This window comes from Sinocyclocheilus anshuiensis, unplaced genomic scaffold (genome assembly GCF_001515605.1).
Source record: "Sinocyclocheilus anshuiensis isolate Anshui unplaced genomic scaffold, SAMN03320099.WGS_v1.1 scaffold2285, whole genome shotgun sequence".
Taxonomy (NCBI): domain Eukaryota; kingdom Metazoa; phylum Chordata; class Actinopteri; order Cypriniformes; family Cyprinidae; genus Sinocyclocheilus; species Sinocyclocheilus anshuiensis.
In genome coordinates this window covers 100,633-114,495 of record NW_015552762.1, presented here as the reverse complement: position 1 = coordinate 114,495, position 13,863 = coordinate 100,633, and the positions used below count along the sequence as shown (strand labels likewise).

Here is a 13,863-nt window from a genome sequence, read left to right as displayed (position 1 = left end):
AATGCTCCAATTAATGAATAAAATTATGATCCAGCATGAGACACATATGGCAAGGTGTGTGGATTGGTGCTCACATGGATGAATCCAGTGTATTTCTTATCAATCTCCACCAGCTGCTGGTCTGCTTTGTTCCTCATGGTGGGCTCTGGGTCCGTCCCCATGGCGATCAGATATGGCACACACTATGATTGGAAGGAGGAAGGAAAAGTGACAAGCCCGTGTAAGTGTGCAAGTTCTCCAGCCAAGGTTGTGACAGTGATGAGTAGGCCCAATCCCAACTTTTTTTTTTTTTTAAATAAACAATTTTTATGTGAACTGTAGGAAAAAAAATTGTGGGATGCAATTAAATCTATTAAATTGTGTTAACTGGAATAAAGCACTCTTAATTGTAGCTGAAATCATTACTAAATTAGTACTTATGCAAGAACATTTATGTAAAGTTTGGGGTCAGTATGATATTTTTTTTTTTAAAGAAACTAACAGTTGTGTTATAAAAGAGTTGCATTTCAAATAAATGCTGTTCTTTTGAACTTTCTATTTGGTTTCCAGCTAAATATTAAGCAGCACGACTGTTTTCAATATCGATAATCAGAAATGTTTCTTGAACAGCAAATCAGCATATTAGAATGATTTCTGAAGGATCATGTGACACTGAAGAGTGGAGTAATGATGCTGAAAATTCAGCTTTGCATCACAGAAATAAATTACATTTTAAAATATATTCAAATAGAAAACAGTTTAATTTGTAATAATATTTCCCAATACTACTGTTTTTACTGCCTTTTTGATTAAATAAATGCAGCCTTGGTGAGCAAAAGAGACTTTAACATTAAAACATCTTTTGTTAATAAATATTATTCACTTTGCAATTGCACCTATGTATTTTATTCATAAGTGTGTTTCCTGGGAATCAAACCCGTGAATGTGGCGTTGCAATTATAACAAGGAAAAACAAAACAACATGCAAACAGTTGAGATGTGCAGAGGTTTATCATTCTGTGCAGGACTAGTGATGACATAGACGCTGGGTTTATAATGTCAGTGTTGTTGTATAGGGGTGTGTGTACCTGTACGGGGTGTATGAGTCCCTGGCTGAGGGTCAGAGCGATGACATTGAGGGCGAAGTGTCGTACACTGGACTGCGTGTGGAAGAAAGACTCCAGGACCTGCTTCAAATAGAGCTGCATGATGGAGCTGCTCATACCAGATGAGATGTCACCCATCTCTTTCAGATCCTCTTGCTTTGACAATTTCTGCCCTGAAAAGATGAAAACACAACAAGCTTTCTTTAAGGGTGGTACAGAGTTTATAGAGCCTTATAGAGTTTGGCAATCCCAGTTTTCTGCCGTTAGTGTAGTGCAGGCTTTCTCAACCCTGGTCCTCGAGGGCCACTGTCCTGCAAATGTTAGCTCCAACCCTAATCAAACACACCTGAACCAGCTAATTAAGCTGTTCAGGATTATTAGTAAGCTACAGGCAGGTGAGTTTGATCCAAGGTTGGAGCAAAACTCAGCAGGACAGTGGCCCTCCAGGACCAGGGTTGAGAACCCCTGGTGTAGTGAATGTCGGCAGATGAAGTTCTGCCGTTAATCTCAAAATCTTTAAAAATGCAAGCCACCACATGGCATGGTCACTCACACTCTCTGTCGGCCTCCTGCATGCGAGAGTCCTCCTCCTGGAGATACATCTGGAGGTTTTTCAACACCTGGATCTTTAGCGTGATGGAGCACCGCTTATCAGACAGGAGCCCATTATACAGAGACTTCACCTCTGGAATGAACATCTGACTCGGGTGCATGATGAACAGGAACCCTGCACGGCATGAGAAAAGGCAATGATGGTGTTTTTTTTTTTAAATTCAGTACTTAAAATATTGCTATGATGCAAAATATGAAATCAAAGAACTGGTTCTGTAACAAAAAGCAGAGAAAATACACAATTACGCATCTGACAAATTAAGCACTACCCAGTTCTACTTTTGAAGTCCCAGTCCACACGGAGACGCGTTTAGCTGTATATGCATAACTTTTGTATCGTATAGGCATTTTGTACACAGGGATCCGGCGTTTTGGGAGAGTGAAACCGATATTTTTTGAAACCGGGTCCCAGAGTGGATAAAGAGCCAGAGCGCCCTTGTGTTTTTGTGTGGACAGCGAATCCGTATATTTTCTGAAGCGATGACGTCATCAGCCCACGTCTCGCCCCTAGTCAGACACCGCTACGTCACGTAACGGCAACAAAAACATGAACAAACACTGAACGATTGTCTTTTTATTAACTAACATTAACACAGATTAATAAATGTATTGTTCCATGTTTGTTTGTATACCGCGCGCAAGGTTTATGCGCATAGTCCAAGTCGTCTTCTCCGTTTTTAGTGTATCTCTGTGGCAGAATTACAGTGCCACATACTGGTCTGGCATGTATACTACATCGTTTTGTGGTTTCGTGTGGACGCAAATATTTCTCGAGACGAGGGAAAAAAAAGATCGGATAGGAAACGCTCTGGCTTCGTGTGGACGTAGCCTAAAACTATAGAACACTGTTTTCACTAACTTAAATCTGAAAAAAAAAAAAAAAAAAAAAAAAAAAGTTGCCTTGTCAATTAACTGAAATAATTTTTAATTGAAGCACTAAAATAACTCAAATTAAAATAGAAATTAATTTTAAACTAAAAACACATTTTAATTAAAGCTATATAGAAATAATAAAAACACTAATAAAAAAATGACAAAAGCACGCAACAAATGTACCAACACACACAAAAAAAAAAAAAAGAATATATAAAAATAAAAGCTTATTCAAAATATGAATAAATACTATAATAGTATATAAAAATATGAAAACAACAATGACTGCGTCATCTTACCCAACCCAATGATGGCTTTGCATTTAACTTCTTCATCCTCGTGATTGGTGAAGTACAGTAATGATTCCAAAACCTTCTCCTTTATCACAACCTGTCAGTAACAATGCAAGTTTTCAGGTTTAAAGAACACATAAACATAACAAATTAAAATAAACCATACAAAATCATAGTAATAAAGTTGAGAATAAAAAAAAATGAAAATTTTAGAAATATTTGATTACATTAATAATTTCAAAAAATATCTATAGATAAATAGGAGTAAAAAAAACTTGTAACAAGCTATCTTGGGTTTAAAAAAAGCTAGATATATCAATACAATACAAATATTAAGCAACTCAAGTCTTGTTACAGTGAAATTAGTGTTTCTTACTGCTAATAAGCTTAAGTCAATGAGCAACAAATACATGGCAATCATAGCTGCATGTATATTACGTGCAGGTTTATGTATAATCGTATAATTACATATCGGGAAAGGTTGTGATACCTTAGTGGTGCCCTTGAACTGCTCAAAGTCGAAGTCAAAGTGTCTGCAGAGAGCTCCCACGGTGAAGAGAGATCTGAGCAGGGCTGCTTTGGTGGCAGCCAGTGCCGTGCTGTTCGTACCCTCCTGATGCTGTATCTTTAGCTTAGTCAGAGCCCCATAATAACGGTTAAAACAGGCCCATACAAACTTATAATTACGAGTCACTTTATTCACTATCGCACCCAAACAGCTCACACAGTACTGGACAACCTGTGCGAAAGGATAAAAAGAAAAAGAATTTAGTGAGATGTGTAGAAATAGGTTTCAAAAGTGTATCTGTAACTACAGGTCATCGTCAAATGAGCAACCAGCCAGTTGTTGAGCTAATTTAAGATTAATGAAACGTACAAATGAACACTTTTACCATTATTTTAAGAGGGAAGGTCTGATGCCATTTCATGCGTTCTGACTTATTTACACTGTTAAAGAGTTGGATTCTCATGCTAAACATGACCAAAGTTAAAAAAAAAACGTGTTGGACGTATGACGGAGTATTTCTGTGCAAAATACACTCCTCCTGGGTTCGTTTAAGTTTCAAAAAGTTTCTTCATGACGCCAAAAAGGGCAGAATTCCTTGTATGGGCACTTCTTCTGGAAAAGCGCGCGCGCACATCATCCAGAGCGAGAGCAAGAGCAGCGCATCAATGTGCTTCATTCGGGTTACAGAAGTCATCTGTAGAGTGGCACAGGACTGCTTGAGAAGGATTTGTCATTTTGTTTTTAGACAACAATGTCACCAAAGAAGTGTGTTTCTGGTTGTGAGGGAAAGATAACCTTGTTCAGCTTCCCAAAGAACCTAGCGTTAAGGGAACAGTGGATGCAGTTTGTTTCTCCGGGGCAGCAAAAGAGTGGTGCAAGTGTGTTTGTTCCCGGCATTTCGGTGACAAATGTTTTATAAACAAATTAAATAAAATCTGAGTCAAAATTTTTGTTCCTGTTTTATTTATGTCGATGTTACAGCTTGCAGAGCAAAAGCTGCATGTGCTCGTGACTCTTTAGCTCCACCCATGGCACGTCTCCAGGAGCTCGACTGTTTTCGGAGAGAAGTGTAAAGCTGTATCTGTCTTTTATAAATCTGAGAAAACTAAAGACTCTTCAGAGATACGATATGCAATACTACTCTATAGGTACTCAAGATTAACATGAGATTGGCAGAAACTGTGTGTTATGTCCCCTATAAAAAGTTACACAATAAATCACTTTAGAATTGTTACAGTCTTTTAAGTAAATCAAATGTTAATTGAGATATGTGAATTACGTATATATGAGTGTGTGAGTACAGGTCACTTACGGTCATCCCATATTTTAAGATGAGCTTCATCAGGTCTTCCTCAATGGTGGTCAGGAAGCTCTCGCTGGGGTGATCCATCAGCGGAACCACAAGCTCCAGGATCTTAGCAACGTTACAAATCACCATGAAGTCACTTTGAGACTGTGAAAATGACAAACACAAATGCATTATACATAAACACTGAAAAAAACAAATGAAAACAAATCTTATGACACACATGCCTTGGCACAATATCATCTTAAAACACTAGCAGTAAACGGCCACTAGATGGCAGAATGACCACAAATATTGCACTGGCAGGTGCTTAGCATAGAGCCCTAAGAATCTTTTTTCCCATTTGAGGTTTCAATCTTTCTGGATTTCATTTCTAATGGTTAAACAACATTTCATAATCAAAAAGTCTAATGAATTAAAATGATTACACTACATGAAACTACAATTTAACAACTATTCATTAAAGTTTGAACAAAAGTTCAATTTTTAGCGCCCTATGAAGGCCATTTTATTTTTTCCCAAATTCCATTTCCATTCATTTATCTGGATTCCATTTTTTGTTTTTTCTTCAATTTTCTGGATTATGTTTTAATGGTGGAATTAGATTTTACTAATTAAAAAGCCTAATTTAAGTCATTAAACTTTTACAATTTAGCAACAATTTATTAAAAGTTCAGCAAAAAAAACTTTTTCCCAAATTCTGTGTTTTCAGTCTTAATTTTTCTGGATTCCATTTTAATGGTTTAAATACATTTTTAATTATTAAAAAAGCATGTCCAATAAACTGAATTTATGAAACTGTAATAATTAAATAATTTATTACATTTACAATAATAAAGTAATAAATTACAAAAATATTTATTTTTAAGATTTTTTTCATTTTTCTAGATTTATGATTTCATTCAAATTTATTATTAGAAATACGAAAGTCCTGCAAAATGGCAGGTTTACTGTTAAAATTAAAGTCTGAACTTACACTGCACTTGGTGGTGAGGTAGGGCTGCATAGTCATGGTATGCTTGACCATCAGCTGTGCTCTGATCTTACTGAACAGATACAGTGTGGTGATGCACGCGACCAACCGCGTTGAGTTCACACTCTTGTGCTCTGCACACAGACAGCATCACAACAGCAAATTAATACATTTTGGGAAAAACCGTAATTTTTAAAATAGCAAGTTAATTAACTTAATTATTCATACAATAATTTATTATTTATTTACAAAATGTACATTAAATGCAACTTAAACTAATATATATATATATATATATATATATATAAAAACGAAAACTACAACAAAAAAAAGCAACACGTAAAGATGTCTAAGAAAACTCTGAGTGATGGTTAAAATAGAAAGTGATTCTGTTTTTGATTCAATTAATTGAAATCAACTACCTTAACCCTATAAAGCCTATTGTATCATATTTGAGACACACATTTCTAAGACCTCTAAATTATCAACATGATCAAAACTTAGCTGAAATAACCTCTTATACACAATCTATTACATCTTTTCTGTTGTCTGATTGATAGTTTATAAAAATCAGTGAAGATTTCAATTGCAAAAATAAATAAAGTAAACACATTGTTCTTAATATTTTAAGATGAACATTTACTGGACTGAAGCAATTTAGCTTTACTTGATTATCCATACAAATTGTTTTTTTTTTTTAAATCATGTAAATCAATGTATCAAATATGATACATCAGGCTATTATTTGTTCATCTCTCAACCATCACTGTATTGCACTGCATTATATATTTTGCCCACCAAAATAAAAACTACAAAGTTTTGAACAATAAAACAAAGCTATCAGAATTTAATCTTACTTTTTGGCTATATAAATATCAGCAATTCCAGTAAATTGCATATTTTGCTCAGTTTGGTCCACCAAATAAATTTAAGGTGTTACTGAGTACTGTATAAGGTCTATATTCTCCTATATCATACTATATGAAACATAAAAGCCTGATGCATCAAATAAATATTACTCAAAAAAAAGCACATATGCAAACTTTTTATATTTTGTCTAAAGGTTCAATAAGCGGTTCTATTTCAATAAAATTTAATTTGTTTGTGACTATTATTTCATATATCAGGCTTTACAGGATTAATCAACTGATACGCTAAAACAAATCAGATTTCCCAAGTCTAGTAGAATGTGCATACCTGCAAGTGCCTCCTCGTATTTGAGGATGTACTCCACAAGATTGTCCACCAACTGAACACAGGCCTTCCTGGCTGGCTTATAGGACGAGTCCTCCTCTGACTTTAATAGCTATTAAAAACAAAACACTGTGAATTGCAGTTCTACAGTCCTCCAAACTAGAGACCAGAAGAGGGAAATGGATTTGACTTAAAAAACACTTACGTTCTGCAGGAGCTGCTCAAACCAGTCATAGCCAGTGTCCTTACAGGCAGCAACCTGCAGTACAGAAAAGAACAAGTTCAGCTTGGGGATGATGCACTATTTTAAAGAAAAGCCATTTTCACACTAGATCTTAGTTGGATGCCGTGGCTTTTTAGTTTAGCTAGAATCTGTGACCTCTGACCCAGTTCATATTCAGAAATTGCCTTCAGGGAGCAGCTTACATTTGCATATCTTGTAATGCATCTGTTGCAGAGAAATGCAAGCGCCACTGGAAGGTCTTATGTTCTGGTAGTAAAACCAAAAGGTATAAAAACGTGTTCTCTAGTGTTACCCAGCTACAACCACAAACAGCTTGCGGTGGTTCTCACACTGATAATGTAGACACACTCTGACTTAGAGCCAAATAAAACAAATGCTGAATCAGAATCGGTCAGACAAAACAATATATATATATATATATATATATATACACACACAAATAAAAATATACAATATAAACAGCTGGACTGACCACATCAGTGATGTTGAGAATCTTCCTATTCATTGTCTCTTTGTCGTGGCTGGCTGTGGGCGTAAACCACAGCTTTTGGAATGTTTCATTCACCAGTTTCTGCAGGGAGGGAAAAACCGTTAGCTCACACTTTTGTCACTAACTGGAAAAACCCATCACAACAGAAGTTCAGCACTGCATTTATCATGCAAAACAAAGGAAAGAACGTGGTTGCACCTTGATGCCCTCCTCGTCATTGACCCTGCGGATCATCTTCACACACATCTCTGTGACCTTACTGAAGTTGGGCTGCTCTAAACAGATGTCTCTCAGAATCTTGATCACCCTCTTCCTCACACTGATACCGGTGTCCTGGAGTGAAAGCACAGAAAAACAGTTTAAACTTCTCACCCATTACATGCACAGTATTCAAAATAGCAGAAAAAAAACACAATTGTACATTTTGTTTTTAACATCAAGACTTCAGGCCAAAATTCACATCACTGTCTAAAGGGAAAGTGTATATCTTAGGCCTTTAAAGGGTCACCGTTAACTTCCACAATTTTTATTCATATTTTTGTCTTTTCTAGTTCATTACCTATATTTACAAATTATTATGAGGTCATAAAAGTTGCATGCATAATAAAAAAAAATAAATAAAAAAAAAAAGTGTCTCATGCTCACATTTATCTGATCGAAAAAACAGCAATACTGTGAAATATTATTTCAAATTATAAGCATGTTTTATTGCAATATATTTTAAAATGTAATTTATTCCTGTGAGGTCAAAGCTGAATTTTCAGCATCATTACTCCAGTCTTCAGTGTCACATGACCCTTCAAAAATCAATGTAATATGCTGATTTGCTGAAACCATTTTTTCAGGATTTTTTTAAAAGAAAAAAAAATTAAAATTGAAATATAAATTGTAATATTATAAATATCAATTTAATGCATTCATCCTGAATAAAAGTATTAATTCCTTAAAAAACAAACAAAAAAAACCTCGACCCCAAACTTTTGAATGGTAGTGTGTAAATGTACATATAAACAATGATTAAAGCTTTACATTTTGCTACTAAACTGTCAGACAGTGATCTGAAGTGCTGTCATACCAGTATCCTCTCGATGAGCATGTCATAGTACTGCTCGGTCAGCTGAGGTCGACTCAACACAAACCGTCCCAGCAGCTCGACCGCCGCTTCCCTCACACTGGTGGAGTTATCCATCAACCGGCCGTGAACACCACGCTGCATATCAGACTACATAACAGACAAACATACCAATTAAAAGACATCAACGGTCAACTCCGACAGAATTTCCTATAGTGTTGTGCTGCCTGTTTTAATTAAGTTGCATTTCTTACCCTGGCCAGTATACTGGGGTCAACAGCCACCACCTCAGACAGACACTTCATGGCTTTGGTCCTGACAGCTATGGCGCTCTCCCCTAAAACTCTCAGAATCTAAAAGAAAATACAAAAAAGATGCATTTGTTAGGTACATTAATACCAGGTGGAAACTGATTTTGTCTACATTTTAGACTCATCTTCTCACCTGTGTCAGGTAGATGTCAAAGCTCTGAGAGAAGGGCCTGGTGGAGGCCAAGTAGCGTACAATAAGGCAGGAGTCCTCATAGTCCACAGTGTCTGAATTCATCCTGTCAAAAGATTTATTTGGCAATTTATAACCCTTGTAATACAGTCTTGACTAAGGCCGAGGATGTTACATCATTAAAGCAGTGATGTGTGTGTGATAATACCTGAGAGTAGTAAATTGATTGGGAGTTGATTTAATGACGGTGTGGAGGAATTTCTTGCGAGTTTCTGCACGCTGCATGATGTCTCCGGTGGCCTGGAGCTCTTTGGCATGCTGCGTGCCCTCCAAGTCATCCTCCTTTTGATTCTGATTCCTCATGGCCTTCTCAGTCTCCGTAGTGCAGTCTCTGAACCACTGAGCGATGTAAAATTTGCGTGCAAACTACAATACAAAATCAGATTGACGAATTTGTCATGACGGATTAAGGGTAGAAAAAAGGGCAAATTAATGATATCTGCAATCAGTAAAATGCTAATTTTGTGCATGACTCTATTATATAATAATTATAACATAATAATAATTATTATTATTATTACTAATCATCATCATTAATGATTATAATAATAATAAATTACAACAACAATTACTGATATCTGCTGTCATTAAAATGATCATTTTTGTGCATGTCTATTTTTATTATTTTTACGGTTATAAATAATATGAATATTTATAGAATCATTTTATTATTATTATTAATCATTATTAAATTACATACATACTGTATCAGTCAGTATTCTCTACATTTAATGGGATATTATTTTAGAAGTTAAATGTCATTAAATGTCACTATAAAATAACACAAATGGAAATATGAAACAAAATCTCAATTCTCTTAAATTTAGAGTACCTATATATAATCTTACGGATTCTCTCTACCAATTTTCCTTATAATTTTAAGCATTTAAGAAGACACCTTAAGTGTAAAAGGTTTTTAAGATCATGAGAAACAAATTCGGTGTTATTTACAGGTGTTAAATTAACCGCAGGCAACCTCACACTACACATGTTGACACTTGACCATGGAAAAACTCAAAGGCAGACAGGACTCTACATAAAGGCCACAGGACATGAAGAGCATCTGAGCTGGACTCACTGTGAGGGAAGGGTCTGTTTCTGCATTCTCATCCATATAACCCAATAAGGCTTTCTGCAACCGCTGAGTCTCGTCTCCCTCTGAGCTCTAAAGACACATAGAAAAAGCATTAAATAAAAAACACACATTGAAAATGTTTATGAGATGTAGTCCACATGCACCAGCATGTGTAATGTAGATACATGTTCGCATACCTCTCTGATGATGCAGTCGATGGCTTTCTGGTCCATCCTGCTGGTGACGGAATCTTTCCTCAATCTGGCTGCTACAGTACCCAGATAATCCAGTGATGCCACTCGCAGTGCCATCTCTGTCTGCTTGTTACTGAATTGGTGCACCTAGGGACAGAACATGAAGGTCAAGGTCACTGAAGAAGAAAGAACCTCTGTATAGGTTTCACTGAAATCACTGTTATTGTATTTTCTTTCATTATCCAAACTGGGTTTTTATTATTGATCTTTTTTACAATGCTATAAACCTGGTTTACAGTTGCTCACATTATAAATAAATTACTCTTACTACTATAGTAAGTACAAGTAATAAGCAACAAGGACTCTGTATTTTCAAGTAAAATATGGGAAGCTTTTAGTTTTACAATCTATCCATACACACATACATAATTTTATAAAACTGTATAAAAAATAAAAACAGCAATATAAATAAATCATATACATTAAATGTATAAATCATGTTTAAATTATATATCAATTGTGAAATAAAAATATATACATTATATTTATAATTATATAATTTATATTTGTTAATGTTATAATTAAATTAATTTTGAAACTTTATTAGATTTTTTTTTTTAGCACAAATCGTCTGAAGCGCCATCATAAACTCCTGTGAGGGTTCATAAATATGCATTTTTTCATGTTTAGCACGGTCAGGCAAGTTTAGGCTCTGTTGCAGATAATGTGATTGGCTATGGCTTGTTCTTACCAGTAATCTGCCCAGCAGGCTCAGCAGTAATTCTGAAGCGGGCCACTCGGGTTTGTTGACGGTAGACAGCAGATCCTGCACAAAATTCTCAAACAGCGGCCTGTAGTCTTCCTCACCCTGTTTACTGCCACACCTAAGTAATAGCAATACAGAAACATACACTGAATACTGCACACACACATACTTCATGAAGAAAAAAAAATTGAAAACAGGAGGGATGTTCTGACTTCTTGAGAAAGACAGAGAGGAAGTTCTGAGCCGTCCGTCTAGCCGTTTCATACGAGTTGGTGATAAACACATCGTCGTCAACCTAAAAATGGATTAAATCATATTGTTAAAGTATCCTGTAATCTACACCAGACTTTGCAGCAATAGTACCAATGTGAGAGTGGTGGATGAGTAACTAGTACCTTCTTATGATCATCTTCAGAGTCTTTCTCAAAGGGCAGATGGACCACGCACTGAATTAGCTGCAGCACCAGAGCACTAACCATCTGAATGTATATGGGCTCCCCCTCAGCATCACTACTGTTCAACCTAAACACAGAATTGACATGCAGGAAACGCTTGTTGCTATCACAGATCAGTTTAGGCAGAACTGTCAGCTCAATATAGGCAGTCATAACAGTACCTGAAGTTCCTGAGGCTGCGTTTGCTGGTGGGCAGTCTGGCCAAAGAGGTAAAAATCTCCTCTAGAATTAACTGTCTATGCTTCTCGTAACGAGAGAAGACCTGAGACAAAGGGAGAAGCAAAAAGCCTCCATAAGTGACATGTTTTTAGATATAGTTTAAATCATAACATAAAAATAGTCTTCTGATTTCCACAACAACTTCTTTGGTCGCAAAACAAGAAAACAAAAAAGCGGCAATCCTGATTTTAAGTCAAAATGTGTATTAAAGGACCAAAATCATTATTTTAATTTAAATTTAATTCGCTCAAAAAAACAAGAAATAAAAGAAAAAAAGAAAGACATTCCTAACATGAAACCAAAATGAGTATTTAAGGTAGGGCTGCACGATAAATCGCATGCGATATTTAATGCGCATCTTATCAGTAAAGCCGGTTCTGTAATCAGCGGTAAATCTCCATCACGTGCGTGCTTTCACATTGAGAAGCACGCACGTGATGGAGATTTACCGCTGATTACAGAACCGGCTTTACTGATAAGATGCGAGTTAAATATTGCATGCGATTTATCGTGCAGCCCTGATTTAAGGAAAAAATGGCTAAACAGTTTTGTTATAATTTAATTTAAAAAATAATAATTTCATTATATTTATTATGGAGATCATCTATATATGTGCTAATTTATGAAAACATACCGCCGTCACCAGCTTTATGGCGCACAGCTGCAGCTCACTGACATTCTCCACAAAGAACGGAGTGATGCCCATCGAAGAGACCTGCAGAAGAACAACAACACAGAGCGATACAACATGCAATAAATGCAAATAAACTATAGAGTATACACAAATACACTGCACCCATCAGTTCCTACCTGCAATATTGTTGTATCAGTCAACAGCTGAATTTCCAGAAGCTCTGAGATGTTGCTGACGACGTCACACACTTTGTTATAGAGCATGATGATGACTCTCTGCTTGGCGGTGGAGCACTTGGCTCGCTTTGCTTTGGAGCTCAGCAAGGAACCTGAAACCACACATGGTTCAAACCACAAGAAAATGTTAGGAAGCAGTTATTTACATTTACAAACAGTTGACATATAATGTTATTTAATGTACTAGTGATTTAAAACAATGGCAGTGAATTGGCAGTAAATACCAATGTAAAATTTGTCCAAAAAAAATCTATTCTAATTATTATTAAATTTAGCTCATTTATAAAATATGTAATTTTAATAATCTATAAAAACATAAAAAAAGATTTTAAACTTAAATAATACGTTTCTAAGAACTCTGTCAGACTGAACCAAAGTACTGTAATTGAATGATCTTTTACATTTTAATTTGTGATTTTTTATTTTTATCAATAAGATCAAACAATTCATGCAACATACTTACTTTTCTTGTGTTTTTTTTTTTTCTTACTTGAAGGGTACATCTTTTTTCTTCATACATTTGTCAAAAAATCATTCAGGCATTAAATACAATTAATTATTTTAGAAATTATTAAAAAATATATATTTTTTTTTAATTATTAAAAAAAAAACTTTGTGAATATTTTATACTTTTGTACCATTTAGACACATCAGACTTGATTCGAACAGGCCTTCAGCAGAAGTTAAGTGATTTTCAATAAAGGCCGAAAACTGGCAGTAAATAATAATGGAAAATTTGTCAAATAAATTAAATATAATATTAGGGGTGCTCCGATCAGGATTTTTGAGGCTGATCACCGATCGCCGATCACAGAAAGCAGTATCTGCCGATACCGATCACCGATACCAATCTTTTTAAAGCCTTCTTTTTATCATTTATAACTATTTATAGTGCTACTCCAATCAGGATTTTTAGACATTTATTCAGGGCCTAAATTTCATTTTTGAAAATGGGGGAATTCCCTTTTAGGTGTCTCTTGTGAGAGGGGAAGCAGCACGGACTGTGCTTTCACAGAGGAGTTCGCTACTGATCCATGGCTGTTTACCACAAACACAATATTTATCCATTATTTTGATTTCAAATCCAAACATTGTCACTGAAAATGCTTTTTCAGCATTGCAATTCTTTTTTT

The 13,863-nt window shown here is 35.5% G+C and overlaps 1 protein-coding gene across 1 annotated transcript in view; it reads right to left on the bottom strand.

The window, feature by feature from the left end:
* Positions 1–13,863, bottom strand: part of LOC107667879 (nipped-B-like protein A) — a 54,652-nt gene that overhangs the window by 7,314 nt on the left and 33,475 nt on the right. The window contains exons 17-39 of the mRNA XM_016459611.1: positions 12,671–12,822; positions 12,495–12,575; positions 11,803–11,903; positions 11,582–11,708; positions 11,399–11,481; positions 11,172–11,304; positions 10,424–10,567; positions 10,230–10,316; positions 9,300–9,517; positions 9,095–9,197; positions 8,905–9,003; positions 8,654–8,800; positions 7,777–7,911; positions 7,561–7,659; positions 7,050–7,103; positions 6,848–6,956; positions 5,654–5,784; positions 4,684–4,824; positions 3,354–3,602; positions 2,870–2,960; positions 1,639–1,812; positions 1,068–1,258; positions 67–182 (exon numbers count right to left, since the gene is read on the bottom strand). Coding sequence (XP_016315097.1) covers positions 67–182; positions 1,068–1,258; positions 1,639–1,812; positions 2,870–2,960; positions 3,354–3,602; positions 4,684–4,824; positions 5,654–5,784; positions 6,848–6,956; positions 7,050–7,103; positions 7,561–7,659; positions 7,777–7,911; positions 8,654–8,800; positions 8,905–9,003; positions 9,095–9,197; positions 9,300–9,517; positions 10,230–10,316; positions 10,424–10,567; positions 11,172–11,304; positions 11,399–11,481; positions 11,582–11,708; positions 11,803–11,903; positions 12,495–12,575; positions 12,671–12,822 — 2,965 coding nt within the window. The remainder of the gene's footprint in view (positions 1–66; positions 183–1,067; positions 1,259–1,638; positions 1,813–2,869; positions 2,961–3,353; positions 3,603–4,683; positions 4,825–5,653; positions 5,785–6,847; positions 6,957–7,049; positions 7,104–7,560; positions 7,660–7,776; positions 7,912–8,653; positions 8,801–8,904; positions 9,004–9,094; positions 9,198–9,299; positions 9,518–10,229; positions 10,317–10,423; positions 10,568–11,171; positions 11,305–11,398; positions 11,482–11,581; positions 11,709–11,802; positions 11,904–12,494; positions 12,576–12,670; positions 12,823–13,863) is intronic.